General features: G+C 44.7%; 1 protein-coding gene across 1 annotated transcript; it reads right to left on the bottom strand.

Moving 5' to 3' along the window:
- Positions 1-429: 429 nt before the first annotated feature.
- LOC6734250 (polycomb group protein Psc) lies at positions 430-15,159 on the bottom strand. The gene is made up of 5 exons (XM_016182188.3): positions 14,176-15,159; positions 11,463-12,400; positions 8,627-8,717; positions 4,389-4,592; positions 430-4,249 (listed from the first exon to the last, which is right to left on the bottom strand). Exons 2-5 carry the CDS (start codon positions 12,340-12,342, stop codon positions 610-612), a joined length of 4,815 nt encoding a protein of 1,604 aa, XP_016027300.1. The 5' UTR covers positions 12,343-12,400; positions 14,176-15,159; the 3' UTR covers positions 430-609.
- Positions 15,160-19,854: the final 4,695 nt, after the last annotated feature.

Raw genomic sequence — 19,854 nt, forward strand, 5'->3', positions numbered from 1 at the left:
ATTAGCTTTGGGATTGGACCAGTCCATTGTCCGACCCGGTATCTCCAACTGTGTGTGTGTGTGTGTGCGTGAGCTAAAGTCATTGGGAATTAGGAAGCGACAGTAAAAGACGTCAACGTTTTTGGCATAAATTAGATTTCTATTTTTCCGCTTGATTTTACATAGAAAAGATTATATAAATGATATCTTACGTCTGCTATTTACACTTAGCATTAGCATCGCTTACGGCTATGAATAAATATAATTCGTATATCTGCATATATATCGATTCTGAATCGCTGTCTTATCCTCCATTTATTTTTAATACAATTCTTAAATCTAGACATTTGTATATATCAATATATATATTTACAGAGCGTTGGCTCACTAACGAAAGGGGGGCAGCTTACACTCGGCTGGATGGTGTAACATGTTTTTTTGGGTGAGGAGAATCCACCCCCAGGTGCAGGGGTTGGATTCCGAGCCACCGTAATTAGGGCGAGGAATTGGTTCTGGTCGTGGACTCTGCCAAAGCGCCAACGAACGAACGGGTAACGTAAATGAATAACTAAAACAAGGTCTTTAAAAATTAATTAGAGCTACGATCTACGAGGGGCTGGGACGACTCCTTCACTTGCTTTTGGTGGCCGGTGGCAAGGAGGCAGCGGAGACTGTTGCTCCATTATTGCCGGTGGCCGCCGTCTGCTGGCGTGCATTCGCTCCACTGCTGCTGTTTCCCTTGGTCTGGGGTGCCGTGGCCGCTGCCGTGAGTTTTCCAGCTGGCAGGGGTGATGTTTTCGGGCTGGCTGCCGGCGGAGTGGCTCCTGGACTGGGCAACGTGACGGTGGGCAGCATGGGCTTAAGTTCTCCTTCCGCCGGACCACCTCCTCCGGCCACTGCTGCAGTCTTCAGCTTTTGCAGGTAATCGTTGAAAACCTCGTTTCCGGCGCGCTGCATTCGCGACAACTGCTCCATGAAATATGCCTGCTGGTAGTTGTACATCGCTGGCGTCATGTGACCCATTTGGGCCAGGTTGTACATCATATTCGACTGGTTGGCAGCGGCCGCCTGGGCAGCCTGCGCCGCTTGCGCGGCATGCACCCGCCTCAGGTTCTCCTTGAGGAAGTTGCTCAGGTCCAATTGCCCCGAGGCGACTGCCGCAGCACTGGCGCTGGACGCGATGCTTAGTGGAGCATTCTGGCTGTGCATGACGGGATGGGGCATCATCTTGCCAACTGCCGGCAAGGATGGTGGCGGTGGCGTTGGATTCTTGGGCACCTTCTTGACCTGCTGTTGATTCTTCTGGGGTGGACTGGTTTTCTGTTGAGCCGGCTGTCCACCATTGACCAGCTTTTGTTGTCCGGTCTGATGGGCAGTGGCTCCGGCATTGGGTGACTTCTTGCTGGGCGGCACCTTCTTGCCAGCGGCTGGATTTTGGAGTGGGTTGAAACCAACGAAGGGCGCCAGTGTAGGCAGCTTGGGTGCCAACTCAGGCATGCCATTCTGGCGGGGCAAAATGGGTCGGAACTTCTTGGCCGCTGGATCGCCATTCTGAGCGCCCCCAGCCGAATTTGCCACTCCTGCAGCTCCTCCCTTGGGCGATTTGTTTTCACTGGCAGTTGGTGAATGACTGCCCATCTGGGCGGCGGTTCGCTTCTCCGGGCTGGGTGTCTTCTTATCCGCCTGCGTTGGTGTGAGCACTGGCTTCAAAGGCGTTACCTTTGCGGCATTGGCAGGTGGTGATGTTTTTGGTGGCGTGATCACACGCGGAGCACTTGGAGGCGGAGGTGTGGCCACTTTGGGTAACTGTGGCGGCGTCATGCGCGACACCAAATGCTGCGGTGAAGGAATAGCTTTGGATGGTGGCGGCGGGGGCAACTTTGCGGCTAGATGTCCTGGAACGGCAGCAGGTGGGGACTGTCGTTTCTGAGCCTCCTTGGCAGCCTGCACCTGATCCTGCGGCTGATCGGGCAGCTTAACAATCTCAATGTAATTGTTGACCGGACTTTTGTGTTTAGGATGCTGGCCGTTATTGGGTGAAGAAGAATCTCCATTATCCCGTGAGATGGTGATCGATAGCGAGGAGGGAATATTAATGTTGCACGAGTTGAGCAGAGACTTGACCTTCACCTGCTGCTTTTCGGGCGCATCTTCATTGGGCATATAGATGTTGTTATTCACCATGCCATTGCCTCCACTTTGAGAAGCTGAAGATGAACCTCCTCCTTGAGCTGGATTGGTATTCTGATCCGACTTGGTGGGCGGTGAGGGGAACAATCCACCAAGAGATCCACCATTTCCGCCTCCCAACATATTCTGCAGGTAGCTGCCAGAGCCTCCGTTACCACTTCCCGAATTTGGAGTTGGTTTCGGTGTATACTTATAGGTGGGCATTGTTGGAATATTGTAGCTGGGCACATACTGCGGCGAACTGGGCGAGTATATCGGCGAGTTTGGCGTGTACATGGGAGTGCGGCAGCCCGGAGGCGCCTCCTTGCCCTTGCACTTACTGGAATTGAACAGCGCCAGATTCAGATAATTGTTCGAACTGTTACCCTTATTGGGCGGCGCTGACATCGGCAAATTGCCCGCCTGCTTTCCAACGTTTTTGTTACCCTGAGATGATGGGGTGGTTGCAGGTAAGGCCGGGGGCCCCATCTTAGTGTCTCCCTTGGGTCCGTACAGATGTGGCTTTTGGGCAGAGTTACTGTTGTTCTCCACTGATCCTCCACCAATCGACTTGATTTCGGTACCAGCATCTTTGAGCAATCGATTGACATCGTTTGGAATATTGGCAAAGGGATTTGGGCGCGAAGCTTTGGGTAAAATGGGCTGATAGCGTTTGGCGATGGGTGTTCGATTACCAGGAGCTGACATCTGCACACCGGCATGATGATGTATCGGCGATGGAGGCGGCGCAAATTGGGCGGAGGGCTGGAGTTTCCGGGGAGCCAACATTGGCGGCTTTGCCGGCGGTGGCATCAGCGGTTTTTCTATCTTTGGAGATGCAGTGCCTTGAGAATTGCCATTGGTGGCGGGCAGGCGTATCTTAAAGTCCACCGTTGGAAGGGGCGGCGATAGTTTTTGCTTCTTTGACACCGCCTTAACTGGTTCTTTGCTCTTTCTCTTCGAAGATGCAATGGATTTGGGAGGCATACAGCTGGGCGGCTTCATAAGTATACTGTCGTCCAGGTTGTTACCCTTCGATTTGGGTGACGCGGACTGTTGCACTGAAGGCGAAGGCGGGGTGATGGCTCTGTTGTTTAACGTCCTTTCAGGTGATTCAACTTTAACCTTGATGGGTTTCAGAGCAAACGACTTGAGGAACTCGGACTTGGGATCTTCCGAGAAAGCTCCGCTGGTTACTCTTGGACTCAGGGTGCTCACGCCGCTTGGACTCATGATGCGCTCCGTGCGAATGGTCAAAGGAGGAACCGTCAGCGGGCTGGGACTCTTACGCTTGCGCTCTCCACTTGAAGAGGAACTGGAGCTGCTCGACGATTTGGGACTTCCGTCCTTGTCCTTCTTCTTCGACCGTGACTCCTTCTCGGGCTTAAGGGGTTTAACAATCTCTCTGCGCTCGGGATCGGACATATCGATAATGGTGACACTGTTCTGCTTGGACAGATCGATCTTCAGCTTGATATTGGGCTCCGAGGGTGACGAAACGGGAGTGGAGGGCGAACTCTTCGATTTGGAGCTCAGCTGTGGAGAGTGACTCTTTTCACGCTTGTCCAGCATATTTCGGTTGATCACCAGCTTCAGTGTCTCCGTCGGGGATGTGGTTGCCACATCTTTGATGACATCTTTCACGATTTCCCTAGTGCTCTCCTGCTCCTCCACTTTAATGGAAGCTTCGGCTTTTTGGTCCTCGGGCAGGGACACAGGTTCCACCTTCGAAGACGCGGCTTCAACTGCCAGCTGTTGCTCTTGATTCTCCCTCTCCTGCTTCTCCAGTGTCAGCGGCAGCACTCGACGAGGAGCCGGCTTCACCAGCGGCTGGGGCGACTCATAAACACGGTAGTAAAACCGCATGGGTGCATCCCGTTTCCACGTGTAGATGTAGGCGATGTCCATTAGCGTGTAGTAGTCGAGCAGAACGATTGTCTTGACCTTGTACATAATGTCGATACTAAAACGCTGGGCATCAATCTCAAATTTGTCGTAGACGAACTTCTTCAAGTGACTCACACGGCACATGGCCGGGCATTGAAGGTACCGCGGACGCAGTGTGTCCACCAACTCAGACTCGGAATCGCTTTTCAGTTCCCTAGGGAAGAAAGCAAGGGGAAGAAAGAAAAGAGCCTCAGATTAATATAGTGCAAAGGAATGGTCACAGGTTTAGTTAGCTTATACAGGGGTTAGTTTTCAAACATTTAAAGTGTGTTTTATAACCATATGGTACATACCCCAATTCGGCGTACTCTAGCGACAGCGACATATCATCCGAGGGACTGAAGATCAGATGCTCCGTATCATCGCCTCGCTGCTCGGGCGTGGCCAAAGCTGCCTCCTCGGGACGATCCTTGTAGAAGGCCCTTTTGCGCATCAGTTCCCGCTCGTAAAGGCCCGGCACGAGCTTGTACACTATCGCCTGGAGCGTGGTGTCCGATCTGGAAAGGAAGAAGACGAGCAACGGATGGATTAGGTTTAGGTATATACATATATAACTAAGGGTTTGGGTTTGGGGTAACTGTAACTGCGTGCATGCCCAGTGAGTTGGAACGCAGACAAAGGCGAGCGGGAAATGGGAAAAGTCACCGTGGATGAGGACACACAGAAGCCAAAGAGTCGGGGACAGGACTTGCAACTTCCTTGGCGCGGAAATGAGGCACACAAAGCGCACGAGTGAAAGAGACGGGCACAGAGCAGTCTGTACAAATTAGGCGGCAGATGCAATTTTCTATTGCTTCAATGGCACGCAACAAACACAAAAAGCGAACAAAAAATAAGGGAAGTGAAGGGACGGGACGGTACTATGTATTCCTTGGCATGCGCTGGTGACGACGGTAGATGGTCGATGTAGTGATAGTGGTGGTGGTGTGGTGGTGGTTTCCCCCAGATACTCACACACACACACACACACACAGCAGCGAACTGAGACAGGAACCGAGCAACTCTGGCCCTAAGACGTCTTTAAAAACATCTACGGCCCCGGGCAGCCAGGCGCTCACTTCAATCATTTTCAACCAAAATAACGCAAGACGCAGACCGAAAAAGGTCTTGAATAGAACCGAGGAAGATGAAAGAATATAGTGAATATAGTGATGGGGAGGGGGGATGGGGTAAAGACCAAAGCATCGGAGACTCGGGATCTGAGAATGGCACGACGGCGGCTCCCATTTACATAACCCGGGGCCATAAATTTATCGATCATTGCCGAGTGTGCCAAGGGGTTATCTCTAATCGATCCGATCTATTCAGGAGTATCCTTTCACAACCATATTGATATTACCCACCAAATGAGAGATGAGCGATAAGGAGGGCAACCTATGTAGTTAAAGTATCTTTTAGATTCCGTAACGTACTTATCTAGTTATGTGAAGCAGTACTAGTTATTTATGCACATATATACGAACTATTATTGTTATTTTGATGATTATTATCGATAATGATTTGATTATTTAATGTTGTAAATGAAATTTTACACCTTAAGACATAATATTTATAGTAAAGAACATTCGTGTGATATACCTGCGCGCACAAAAAAGTTATAAAGAACTTCAGAACTATTATCTCAAAGCAATTATAGCTTAAGCCGCATAAAACACGTTTACCGTTTATTGTTCAAAAATACGTTATATAACAATCCGATCATTCTAAGTAGACTTTTGCTCGCTTTCTACTTAGCTGCCACTTTTGGACGCCAGTTGCAAGGAAAGAAGGAACTCTCCTTCTCTGGATTAAAAAAAAAAGAAGTAAGGATGAAAAAAAGGAATCCAACAGGAGCCAGACTGTTTGGCATTCGCTCTTTCTCCCTCGCGCGCCTGTCACTCAGTAGTAGTTGTTGTTGTAGTTGCTATTATCATGGTAGTTCCTGGTTTCTTGGCCCTTTTGTTGTTGTCAGCTGCTGCCAGTCGTCGTCGCTTTTGGCCGACGGCAAATTCGAGCCATCGCCAGGCAAGACACGCCCGTTAATTATCTCGGCCGCACTTGGATTTGTTTTCATTCGGTTTTCTTGGAACTGCGTGTCGCTGCAGTTTCGTGCTCTCTGCTCTTCTCTTCTCCCGGCTTTTTTGCAGGGTATTTATCAGTTGATTTTGGGGGGGGGCCATAAAGCAATAAGAACATGGCCGGTCGGCCCCTGACACACATACAAAAGAGCTGTAGCTGTTGAAACTTTCAGAGTTCCCGAGTTCAGTTTAGTGGACTTCATTTCATTTCTTTTCATTTCATTTTGTTTTTCTTTTATTTAGTTCTTCTCTTTTTTTTTTTTTGCAGCGCTTTTATTTTGTGTTTACCTTTGTAAAGACAAACTGAGCCCCGTTTTCTTTTGTGATCCCGCTGCTGTGCCCTCATCTTCTCCTTCTACCGCCTTCGCCTGGCCTGTTCCCTCGACTCCCCTGACTCCCCTTCATTCGGCGGGTTAAACAATAAACTTTTGCAATAAATTTAATTGGAGACTCGAGACTTCCACTACAATACTACTAAAAATTCATGGAAAACATGGCCAGCGGCGTACAAAGGGCACTTGTTTGTAGAATCCACCGAAATCCCCGCTATATCTTCACAACTATATCTACACGGTGAGAAAAAAAAGAGAGAAAGATCTCCTCAAAAGGCCAACCAGGTAAACACGATCCCCACCAAATCGAACTGCGTGGATTCTTATAATTCTCGGTATGAGATTGTTTATCTAACTTTTATTTAAAGAGCTCCAAAGAGATACAAAGCAATTTGAATGCAACATTTTTATAATTTTAAGCTGACTAATAACTTATACCCAATTAAGTAAGTTTCAGTACAAAATATTGATTTAATCGATTTCGTTCACAATCTTTAGTTTTGGGAAAGTTGTTTCTCAACTTTATGTTGTGTTATTATGCAAGTTCGACGCTATGTATATACACAAATGGCTTATTATTTTATCGCCGTGTAACCGGCTCCAATCCATAGCTCACCACTTCACACCATTTGGCCAGCAATGGCAGCGGTGGCAGCAGCAGCAGCCCAAAAAGGTTCGTTCATTCATTCATTCACCTGCTCTTCATTTACTCAGACCTCTTCTGCCCACGATAACGCCGCTCTTTGAATTTGTATTCATTATCTCTTTGTGTGTGCCAGCGATTACAACGTGCCACTTGAACTGTGGATGGGGGGCAGAGCAGGTGGGCAGGCGGGGGATGCAAGGGGAGCGCCAGCGGGTGGTTTTCTATACAGACTTCCATTAAAGTTGTCGGTGGGGGAGGGGAGGGGGCCCAAGGCTTAAATAGATATACTATTCGCTGGTTCAGCTCCTCGGCACGGAACATGAAACGTGTTTTTCATTACGCCCAGCGAAATGGAATGGAATGAATTGAAACGTGCCAGACGAGACAGTTGGAGATTCCCGAAAATGCTTGGGCTGCGTCAAATAAAGTTAACCACAGGCGAAAACTTTACGGCAAAAAGGTGAAAAAGAAAAGGAGAGCGCACAGGCAGGCATTTTCTTGGCCCAATCTCGCAGGCAGCACAGCACACTTAGGCCAAAGGTTTTTGATCAAGTTTATCCCCCCCACTCCCCCACTCGCAATTTGGCAGAGGAAAAACCACTGATACCGTCACCGCTCACCCACCCAAAAATGCCAAAAGTTGTGCGGTCCAAGAAGAAACATTTAAGAAGAAACTACTCCGGTCCAGGAGTTCGTCGCTTCCCCCTGGGGAAAATCAATCTCGCAGCTATAAGCTACATGGCCCGTAGTAACCGTGCTTGTGGGCGGAAAAGTTGACGGAAAAGCGGTAAAATGAAAGGAGCTAATCTTGTACTGATTTTCTGATTATATTAGTCAGCAGACAGCATCTCCTCGCACACAATGCGTTTGCAGAGACACCTTCTATAGAATAAAGACGTCATTCACAATTGGCCCTTTGACACCGCACAAAAGTGGGATTAAGTGGAGTTTAGGACCTGGCTAATTCTTCTTTTATTTGCCGAGGAAGTGAAATCATGTCGAAATCTACCTGCATACTAACTGAAGTGGAGTACTTCCAGGTTTAATTTATCACAATTTTTCTGTTAACTGGTTATGAAACAAGTTATAAAGCAGGCAAACTGATTAATGAACGCAGCATAAACCCATTTCCTTTGACATCTTTGCAACGCATAAAATATTGAGCAGACCCATTTCGCTAAGAACTTGAATAATTTACTTATCCCTCTTTTATCAGCCATCGCTGCTGTTCCCATTAAAGATCCATCTGGGCTTGTCAGAATGGCTGGCTGGTTGGCAGCAGCTACCACTTACTTTCAGCCAGACAGCGACGAATCGCAATCTCAAGCACCTTTGCAGCACCCCCTCCCTGCAGCCCACGACCTTGCATTATGTATCTATCATCTAATCGCCTGTTGTCAAAGACAGACGATTGCGTTGAGCATCCATTCAGATACAGATACATAGCTACAGCTACTAGAGATATATTTTTGTAAAGAGCCCTCTCGCATACTCACTTGATGTTCGGCTTGGCGTTGTTGATGACCATCTCGCAGCGCGGGCAGAATCGCTCCTTTCGCAGGTGATTAATGAGGCAACTGTGGCAGACTGAAAAGAGTGCGCAAAAGACGAGTATAAATTAGAGGGCTTTGGTATGCGAAATAGGCAAATAACGATGCACACGGCATTCGAAATAAGTAAACTCAACAGATTTCGATGATTCGATTGATGTAAAACCATTCCTGTTATCCAACCAAGCCAGGCAACCACCCCGCATAAAATGGAACGGAAACGCAATCAAACCCAACAGAAGGGCAAAAAAAAAAACACACAAACAGGCGAAAGACTAAGGACGAAGGACGAAGCACCAGGCCAGGGGCAGAGCATTAAACATGGAAATACAACCTTCAAGGCAAAGTGAGTGCCGTGCTGCAAAAAAGTTGTTTTGACTTTAATGTCAATGGCAGTGTCTGTCTCTTCCTCCGTGTCTGCGTAGCTCCATCTCCATCTCCACGCCACATCCACGGCCAGTTTTCCCCAGTTTTCCCCAGTTTCCCCCTGGATATATCCTGCCCGCTACAACTGTCACCCAGCAGCAGACCATGGCGATTCCCAGTGGGTGGGGTTCTGCATAAAGCAGGAGGCGCAGGATAGGATAGTCCACTGGGGGTCGCAGCACCGTCAGTCAGTCCAAGCTGGCCCGCCGCCTGTTACGCTTGTCCGTCAGTTTTGGTCCAATGCCGAAATAATAATAATGAAAAAAACGCACACACCCAGCGAAATACAAGGAAAAATTCGCACTGAGCGGAAAAAAAATATAAAGCAGGCGGTTTAGTGGGGCGTCAGTTGGGCGCTTTTTGGGGCGGTGGCGTGTGCAAGCTAGCAAAAGGAAAAAAAATGGTTTTACTGCCCGCCAAATGGCCTCGAATGGGGAGAGCAACAGCAGCCAGCTTTCTGCAAGAGTTGCAGCAGCATCGGTGCACTGAGCGAAATAACTAGGCCCTAACAAATTAACTTAATGAAACTGTGTCTCATTAAAAACTCAACCAAACTAAACTTGGGTAGAATTACAGCAAGTATCTGAATAATAAGTATAATAATATATGAAATATATATTTTAAAGTTTTATATTATTTATACACTGTACCAAAAACTCCACTAACTGAGCACTTCCAACTTGGTAACTTTGTTTTTATATCTTAATTTCTTCTACTATCATAATAGGTTACATTCTTATATACCCAAACAAAATCTACAATTTTAGCTTGCTTTTTGTTTACAAATTTCTCGCAGTGCAGCCTGCACAGGCAGCTGTTGCTACTACAGTCCGGTTTTCGGTTTGGTTTGCTCTGCTTGCTCTGCGTTGCCTTTGCTTTTGGTTTCGGCGTTGGTTTGCTTTTGCTTTGGCCTGGGTCCCAGTGCCCAGGTCCGGTCAGCAGTCCACCGACTGTCCACTCTGTCCAGTGTCCACTGTCCACCATCCAGCGTCCGGCGTCCCCACTTCGCATCGGTTTGTTTTGGTTCGGTTCGTTTGACAGTTAGATGGGACTCCCGGGTGCTCTACATACGTAAGCATGTATATCTGTGCGTCCCTGCCGGCCAACAGATTTAAATGAGCCTGACCAAATGTATCCAGTGTCCATTATCAACACATTGGTTGCCAGATTTACGGACGGCCAACAGAGTTTGGCAAGCAAACAAAAAAAAAAAAAAAAAAGAAGCGGCTGAATGGAAAATTAACCTTACGCTGCAAAAGGGGGAACTTTTAATATCTGAACGGAATGGAGAACCGAACGGCTGTTGATGAATGGCCGCATTCGCTAGTTTTATGGCGTTTAGTCCCCCGCCTGAATGCTAATGTTGTGTTAATATCTGTGTCGTTGATAACGCATCCGGGGTTTTTACCAGCGCAGGATCATCTCTTGCCCGCCACCTCGAACAGTTTCTCAATCAATCGAGCTAAGTACTTTCGGGGCCGGGACCATTAATGTGCCCACAAACTTATCGCCCGGCAACATCTGCGTGTCGTCTGTGTTCCTGCTCCGAACCGCCCAACCCTCGTGCTACTACTCCTCCTCCTGCTGCTGCTCCTTTCTGCAGCTCCTGCTCCTCGCCCTGGCGAAATTCTCCGCCCCTCGAAGCAAACATAACTCATCGCGTCTAGGCAATTTTGCAGAACATCTAGACATTTGAGTATGGGTATTGGAAATGGAATTTGGCGGGGATGGTGAGTGCCCTTAGTCGGCAGTTGGCATAATAATTAAGCCACAGCGATTACTAGCTGCAACTTTTCCCAATCCCTGGACATTGGCCGACGGTTTTATGGGATAAAATCTAAAAACCCCAAATTCTAATTAGCCTGAGCTACAAATATACCGAACCTAATCGCATTAGATATTCTTGTAGCTCTCGTTTTTAATATCTTGATGAAAAAAGTTTGTATCTGAATTTATGTAAACTTTTAAAATGTTATTTCAACGGAAAGTAATTATTTCGCTTTAGATGGTAACCACTTAAAGTGAATCCAAATGAATTTAACCATTTAGGAATTTCTTCTTTTAGCTTACTCCCACATTGATTAATTTGTAATGGTTTTCAGCAAGCAGAATCGGACAAGTTTTCAAAAGGTTCTTAAAGTTTCCGTTTGAAACTGCTCAAGTATAAGGAATTCCCAGGCCAAGAATAGCGCATCTATTCATTCCATTAACAGGGTAGTTTGAATTAGAACCATTAGAAGTTCACAAAAAAATCTGTATCTGTATCTCCTGGCCACTCAAAGGTTATTGACTTGTGCAAGTCCGCATCGCAAATAGAATACAATTTGATGAAGTTCATCGGCGGAAGGATACTTACAGGAGTGCAGACACTCGACGATGGTGGTGGCATTGATCAGATATCCCTGGCACAGGTGACAGATGATGTGCGGATTGACGGCCGTTAGAAGGACGGGGCGTGGCCTTGAAGTTGTGGCCAAATCGGAAGTCGTTGTCGCCGCCGTTGAAGACGCAGCTGCCGCCGCCGCCACCGCTCCCGTTGGGTCCTCCTCCGACTTCTCCTCGTCGGCAGAGGCGCCACCATTGCTGCTGGCGTCCTCTGAAGTGGCTCTCCTTGTCGTCGACCACGAGGACAATGATGAGGAGGAGGATGACGAGGAGGAGGATGACGATGAGGAGGAGGCCTCAACGGATTCGACAGCCGGAGGCGTGGATTCCTTCTTGATGCCGTTTTCTAATATTGTTTTTGCTGCTTTGCCGGTGGCAAGTGTTGGTGTTGCTGTTGTTGTTGTTGTTGTTGTTGTTGCTGCTGCTAACGCTGCATTCGCAGTAGTTGCTAATGTGTTTTCACTTTTTACTTTAATGCTGCAGGCAGCAAAAAGTTGCTGCTTCAGTTGCTGTTGCTTTTGCATTTTATCAGCATTAGTTGTTGCCTCTGCTGCTGCTGCTGCTGCTGTTGTTGTTGTCGTCGTCGTTGGTGTTGTTGCTGTTGTTTTCTGAGACTGAGACAAAGCCAGCTTTTTGCTCGAATTGTTGCCACTGCTATTTGCATTGCTGACAACGCTTTTGGCCGCCTTACTCGTTGCCGTTGTCGTTGTTGTTTTCGCCAACGTTGACAACTGCGACTTTTGTTGTGTGTGAGCCATTGTTGTTGTTGCTGTTGCTTCTGGTGTTGCTTCTGCTGTTTGCTTTGTTGTTGCTGCTGCCGGCTGTATTGCTTTCGATTCTGGCGTCATCATAGTAATAATACACTCTCGCCGCTAAAAATTCGCTTTTGTTTTTCGCACAAGCGTCAATCTGCAAAATAGATAATGCCAAAAGTTGAAATTAAATGCGAATAAAGGAGCGCATGGAAATGTGAAATGGAAAATGAAAATCGACTTGAGAAGAGAGCGTGCTGAAGATTATAAATAAATCAGCCGCTGAGCCGCAGAAAGCAATAAGCTGAAGCTATATTGGTAAAGCCTCGTTGGTGCGCGAAGAAGCTTAAAGCTCCACTCGCCCCTCGCTGTTTACGAAAGAATAATGGAGGCAAGGGAAATATACATTTTCTGGGAAAACTGGTCGAGTTAATGAACTCGGTGGGATCGTATTTTTCCTCGCTGCAATCTTCTCTTTTGCATCATTCTCCGTGAATCAGCTTTAATATAGTTGAGATGGTGATAAAGTTTCTACAGTGATCGTCATAAGAGATCTATTCAGAAAATATAAATGATCAAGCATAATAAATTATTAACTAACATAAACAAATATGTTGTGGTATGAACACCGGAACTTAAAGATCATTTAACTTTTGGAGTTTTTGGTGAATATGCTTTCATTTGTTAGAAACGCTTTAGCCCAAAGAAATCAAAATGCATTTAACTCAGACATGAAGTACCGAATTAAAGCTTGTGGGACTTGAGCAGTAGACAGAAAGGAGTCGCAATCTGGCAGCTATTATTTGCAATCAGTCGATGGATGTGGGGGCCCTCGATAATGGATGTTGTAGTTGCCATGGGAATGCCTACGTCGAATATATTGAAATGCACAGCACTCGGGGGAGCAAAAGAGGGGGGAACAGAGTTGCACAGGGGTGCTTTGTTTTATTACGGATGGAAGGGTGGCGGGGGGAGAGTGAAGAGTGCCGAGTGGAGTTTTAACCAGATGCCAAGTACATCGAAAGTGGGGGCGGAGCTGTGGGGGCGTCGAACAAAATGTGTATTTCAAACAACTTCAAGTTGTTTTTGCATCAACGCGCCAGTAAAAAGTCAAGGTACATACGGTAAACTTTTCGGAAAAACTTTTCCAACTCCGGGGGCACACAGAATATGGAAAATTATATTTGTGTACAGAAAATATGGCAATGGAATATGAATGACTGTATGTGCGAGAGGGCGCAAAGAAATTGCCAGCAGGCCTCTTTAAATCCTTTTTACATCACTTTTAAGTGCTGTGCGAAAAGAGGAACCCTTCTGTTGGCCCCTTCCCTTCTTATTTTACCGAACCCATTCCATTGCCGTGTTTAAAGTCTCAGGGATTCTCGCGCGCGCAAAAAATGTGAGTGAGTACCAACATGAAAAGGATAATAAAAAAAGCAGCGGAATTTCTCATTTGTGTGTGGTGTGCGTGTGTTTATGTGCTCGCGTATGTTTGTGTGTGTGTGTGTAGGGATGCGAAGGGATGTTGAAAGAAGGGAAACGCGAGACTGTGACAGTGAACAGAAAAAACAACAAGCCAGCGAAAATTCGGAGAATGCAGAACCGAGACTGCGGCTTTATCTCCTCTTTCACAAGCACGCACACACACACACTCTCGCATATTACTTTCATTCAAAGAAACAAGTACATAAGCATAAAACAAAAAACGTTGCTAAATGAAAAAGCAGTAAAAAAAAAAATCAGTCACACACGCTCATATTCTCATGCTCCCCTTTTTCAATTGCCGTGTGTCCAATCGAAATTCTCACTTGCTGGGACAAAAGGAGAAAGAGAGAGAGGGGGTCGTAAAGAGAAAACAGAAAGAGGGGCTGGGGGAGGATGAGCGCAACAGCTGCCGGTCGAGAGCAGTGTTGATTAACGCCAATCATGTACCTTTGTATCCAATCTTTAATCCACTAATAATCCAGCCAGTTAATTGGCATCGCGGTGGTCGCCTTGTATACATAAATAATCCAATGGCAAGAGGAATAATCCAAGTAAATAATCCACACTTGAGTTTTGAGTCAGCGTTTCTGCTTCCCCTTCTTCACTATGCTCCACTTCACTTTTATTTTATTTTATTTTCTTTCTACTTCTTCACTTCGCCTGCACATTCAAACCACACCAACACGCGCTGGCACTTTCGGCTGCTCTGCTTTCGCGGGCACCTTTATTGTGTATTATGCTTTGCTCTATGTTTTCTGCCCACACACACACACACACAAACGCGCGCGACGTACATAAGCCAGCAGACGTAGTTGTAGTTGTGCTTGTTGTTGTTGCTGCTACGGCATTTGTCACACAAAGGAAATTGGCTTCAGATTGCTTTTTTATTATTATTATTATTTTGTAACTGAAGCTTTGAGCTCTGGTTGTAATATAAACACATGTTTATTGTTTCGTTATTTATAGTGGTCGCTTCACTCTGTTTGGATAGCGATAAAGCAGGAGTATCGAAACAACCGACCGCACACGTCCGTTCGCTTTGAGAGTTTTTGTTCGACTAACGACCACGCTGCCTTTCGTTTATGTACTGCTGCGTTGCCCGCTATTTACTCTCTCTCGCATACACACACTTATATACCGGGCCAAAGACAGGTAGCCAACTGCTCTGGGCGAGTATCTTTGTTTTCTTTTTCGTCGCTCGCACACGGATTGTCTGTCTCGCTCCCGCAGGCCTCTCACTGGACAACTTGTCAGCTATCTCTCTCGCACGCGCACTCGGCTCTTTTGTTGTTCTCGTTGCGGGGCGTCGTCGCTCTCGCTCGGTCTCTCTCGTTCGATCTGTAATCTTTCCGCACAGCGTCGGCGAACCGCTCTCGTTGAATGTTGGTGTTGCACTGAAGCACACGCTCTTCGCTGACTCTGTTTTTCGGTCGCCACATCGTCGGTTGCTGCCGCTGCCTGCGTCGACGCCGACATCGACGTCGTCGTTTGGCTCTTTTCTTTTGCTTTGCCAGCCGTTTCTTTGTTCGTTTCTGTATATACAAGCGGAAAATGTAAGAGGGAGGGGGATAGAGAACAAAGGGCTGCACATAAATGGCAGAGGTTTTATAACTCTTACGGGCTCTTATCCATCTGCAAACACTTCGGAATACATAAGACCATGTGCAATCAAGGTAGAATGAGTGCCTATGTAATCGCAACTTGCAATTTCCGTCAGCAGAAATCGCATATTTGCACGTAGGCGTACGTCTATATCTGCACCCCTCTCGCTCTCACGCTATTTAATGCCTCCAAATTGGAAATGCTTTTTGCTTCTTTTCCCTTCGCCTTTTCCTTTTTGCCCCCCACAGAAGTGGCAGCAACAGCAACAACCACAATGGGAGCGCGAAAGAGCTCTCCAATCAGTGGCAGCCAACAACAATAAAAGCAGCAACTTCGTTTCCGTCTTGGCGAATTAACCGTTAGACTGCTCTACGTAACGTAACAATGCAGATCTAACGGATAATTTGCGAGCGAAGGAACCGTACCATGACGATACTTTCCATGCAAATTTACACCATTATTATCATTGCCGTGGGAGTGAAGAGTTTGTTCTGCTTATTTTTTTTTATAATGATCCTATCCTCTAAATAGTAGCCTACTCACCGAATATTATTCTAAAATCTTCGAAAGTCGCAGATTAAAAAGTTAAGAGGGTTTTTCTTTCAGTTTTATTGCAGGAAAACTTGCTTTTAAAAGGCAACTATTTCTTGATAATTTTCCATTCTATTATAATACTTTTATTGATTGTTTTGGCCACAGTAAAATCGGAGATGTAAGGCGATTTTAAATTAATATTTTATTCTGTTTTACACAAAGCCAATTTTCAGTTATTTATCTCTAACTCAACCACTGTTTATACTAGTCTTATAAAACTAACAAATGTTTCTAACAGTTTCATTCAAACAAATCAATAAAGATTGATTTTTATTCTTATAGAAAAAGTAGTAATCTTAAAATATATTTAAAGTGTAAAGCCACAAATAGCTATTTATAGTTTGATAAGTAAGTAAACAACCCTACAAGCCAAACAACTACAGTTATCATTGAAAATGAAACATTTAAAAGTAACTATGTATATTTTTGGTGATTTCAACCATCGAGACAGATAAAATTTAAACCATCAATTAAATGGACATGTATTTGTACATATGTATGTACATATGGATCTATATAAGACATATAGATAATAAAAAAAAAGTAAATAAAGAATTGGTTGTTCAATCAACGAATATTTTTGTTTTGCCTTAGTTTGTTTCCACATCTGTTTTAGGTACATGTAAGTAAAAAATTGTTTTAACGATCGACCTTATGTCGAAAGCTTGCATTTTATTGAAAAGGTGCTTTTTGGTCTATTTTTAGCCTTTTGTATGAAACTTCTTGACCAAATATGCACCCAAGAATAATTGTATTTGCTTGAATCAACCTTCTATTACGGTATCATAATAGTATTGCATTTTGTTATCGAAGTTCTAATGAATTTTAATTTTATTTCTATTCATCTGTGTATTTTAATCATGTTGCGCAGTCCTAAGCGGTGTTTTAGGCGGTGATTTGTTTTATTTTCGGTACATATAAGGAAGCAAACAATTGCACAATTGAAAAAATTGGAATATATTGTAATCACTCCAGTAAACACTTTCGCAAACAGTTTTCACCGTCGAAGGAAAATTCCAGCATTACCGCGACTTCCAAAGGCATTTGATTCAATATTTCTTGATCATAATAATAAACTTATTACTTCTGTCACGAAATAAAGGATTCAATGAACATTTACCTTTCAGTAAAGAAGTTAATATATAATTTGGTAAAGTTCTTAATAGAACTTAATTAGTTTTGGGTATATATGTACATATATATATTTTGGTATATACATAAATATAAACATTATCAGGAAAAAACAAAAAACTGTTCTTTTCAGGAGCTTTGATTATTTGTATGAGTCATCCAAACCGATAAGTTCGCCAGCTTATGAATCAGAAAACGTGAAATATTGTTTTTGAATGAGTAATACTTTTAGAGGATACTTTTTGCGTTTGCAAAGATCAGAAATCGATGTAACTAAATATGAGCACACTATAAATATTTGTGAATTATTAAATAATACATCGAAATAAGATGGTTTAAAATTGCAGAACCTAAACCAACTAATTTAAACATGTTGTCAACCCTCTAAAGACCAAAAAGATGTACGCGTAATTTGTAAAATGAAAAGTGTGTTTTTTTTCACGGAATATAAAAAAGTTTCTATAATGGATTATGTGGGCAGATTACATTTTCTTTTAATTATAACTCGGTAGTAAATTACGATGTATCCTAGCTAAAAGCTTGGGAAATCCAGAGTAGAATCGATATTATATAATTAAAAGGTACTTTTCCTTCTAACACTGGTCGTTAAATCCAATTAGGCGATCCTTCAGTTACCTCCCTTTGACCATTCGCATTGGGAGGGTGAAGCATTTGGACTCCCCGTGGATTTTTATTACGTGTATTGAATATCCCGCTTTTTTGCCCAATTTCTCCGACTCCATCCGCATCAGAGGAGTATCAATTCCATTCGCCAGAGACTCCCCGTTTCTCTGGGCAATTAGAACCACTCGAACTGACGCTAATCCTCGAGTGGAATCTTCCAGCGTGTGCCGGACACCGGGCCACTGTGGGTATAAATGTATCCGAACTTTGGATACCCGGAGTAGATTGGTCTCCCATGCGGACGCCATCTTAAGTCAGCCGTCTACGGCGGCTGATTGAGCTCATCCTGTCCGCTGGACACTGGTCTCTGCCACTCCAGCAGGCAGGGACGTAAATTATTGATTGGCTTTAATGCCTGGCAATAGATTGCCCCAACTGGTTTTAACAGCTTAATTGAGACCCCATGAAGCAATAAATGCGATAAAGCGACGGACTTGCACTCGGATTCCGACTTGGAGTCGAAGTCGTGGCAGCTAGGGCAGGAGAAACTACAGTCCAGCTCGCAAGTGGGCAAACTATTCGTATCCCGCAAGAGTAAGGTTATGCAAAGCAAATTTATAAACATATGTTACTAAGCCACTTAGTATAAACCTAGAAAATTGTATTGAATCGGGATTGAAATTCTTTTTTTTTTCAAAATATTGAATGTTTTTATAGGATTAGCTAAATTAGCTAAAACATATCGATGATAGGAATAAAATATGGTTTCATAAAATATTTACCTTGAAACCCTAAAATAATGGAAGATTCGAATATCCTAAGAGTATGTTTTTAAACATAATTATTCACATCCCCGATAAGAATATATATTAATTTGGATCATATGCTTAAAATTTCGTAAATTATGAAATAAGGTTGAGATGCGCATAATGTTATGTATTATAATAATGTATAATGTATAATATTATGTAATATAAGGAGATCTTTTGTGATAAGACGTATTCCAGTTAAGAATCCAAGTAAGCAAATAAAAACCAGTTGTGTGACACTCTTTCGCTTTGGAGGAGATCTATCTCCTTAGATCCCTAGGTTTGGACCTAGCGAGGCATCACTGTAGTCTTGAGCCGCTCAGTGAAAAGACGATGGAGCCAAGCCAAAGTCGTGTCCACAGCGGCAACAACAACAACAATCTAAACGTAGCGAATGCAAGAGAGACTACAACAACAATAGGATTGGGGCAACAACAGTAACTCCGGTAGCAGCATCCCAAGTGAATGGGGGGCATTTAAGTTTAATTTGTGTGCCGCCGACGTCGCCACTCGTTCGCTTCCCTCTCTCTCACTCGCGCTCACTCCCTCTCTCTGCTTTAGGTCCTCCTTCCCTCCTCTTTCTTAAACGAAGCGCACATAGCAGAAATCCCAATCCCCACAAGCATTTGAGATTCGTATTCGTTGTTGTTGTCGTGCATTCAGGGCGCATGCCGAAAGCAAAAGCAACAACTCGTACTCATGTATGTGGATTGTACATACATACATACGAATGTGCCAGTTGAGTTTTCCCAATACGCACTGCTCTGACGTCACGAGCATCAACAGCAGGAGCAACAGCAACAGCATCGTCATAATCACCATGTTCATCATCGCAATCGCCACAAAAGCAAAAGCAACGCAACAGCAGATGTTTATGTGCCAACGGTAGAGTGTGCGTTTGTGTCGGAGAGTATGTGTGTGAAAAGGTGCATCTGTGTGTGCTAGCAAACAGCAAATAGTGCGAGCAGGGTTGTCAGCTCACTGGTGGCTAATGTGAAAAAGCTGTTGCCGAAGTGAAAAAATAAAACAAATTTGCTTAAAATAAAAAATAATTAAAATAATTTGTTTTTGTATTTACCGTAATAGTATAAGATATACATACAGTATGTGCACCATAAAAAACAAATAATTAATATGGTATTGCCTAATAGCCTATTGGATGTACATACGTATAATTTTTAAGAATTATTTGCGCCACTCGACAACCCTGGAATCTGTTATTGCCTCGCTCTGCTTTTATCTACGCGCACACAGGCCAACAGTCGACAGAATTTCTGCTGCTTTCGTCGCAGCGAGCATAATAATGAGTTTTCTCGCCTCCGCCTTGCCACCACTTTCCACACACACCGTGTTTTCCCGGTCGGAA

This window comes from Drosophila simulans, chromosome 2R, assembly GCF_016746395.2.
Source record: "Drosophila simulans strain w501 chromosome 2R, Prin_Dsim_3.1, whole genome shotgun sequence".
NCBI classification, from domain to species: Eukaryota; Metazoa; Arthropoda; class Insecta; order Diptera; family Drosophilidae; genus Drosophila; species Drosophila simulans.

Coding starts and splice junctions, on each gene's coding strand:
- LOC6734250 (XM_016182188.3), bottom strand. CDS start 12,342: ATGATGACGCCAGAATCGAAAGCAATACAGCCGGCAGCAGCAACAACA. Junction 8,718..11,462: donor CGTCGAGTGTCTGCACTCCT/GTAAGTATCCTT, acceptor CACTCTTTTCAG/TCTGCCACAGTTGCCTCATT. Junction 4,250..4,388: donor CTAGAGTACGCCGAATTGGG/GTATGTACCATA, acceptor TTTCTTCCCTAG/GGAACTGAAAAGCGATTCCG.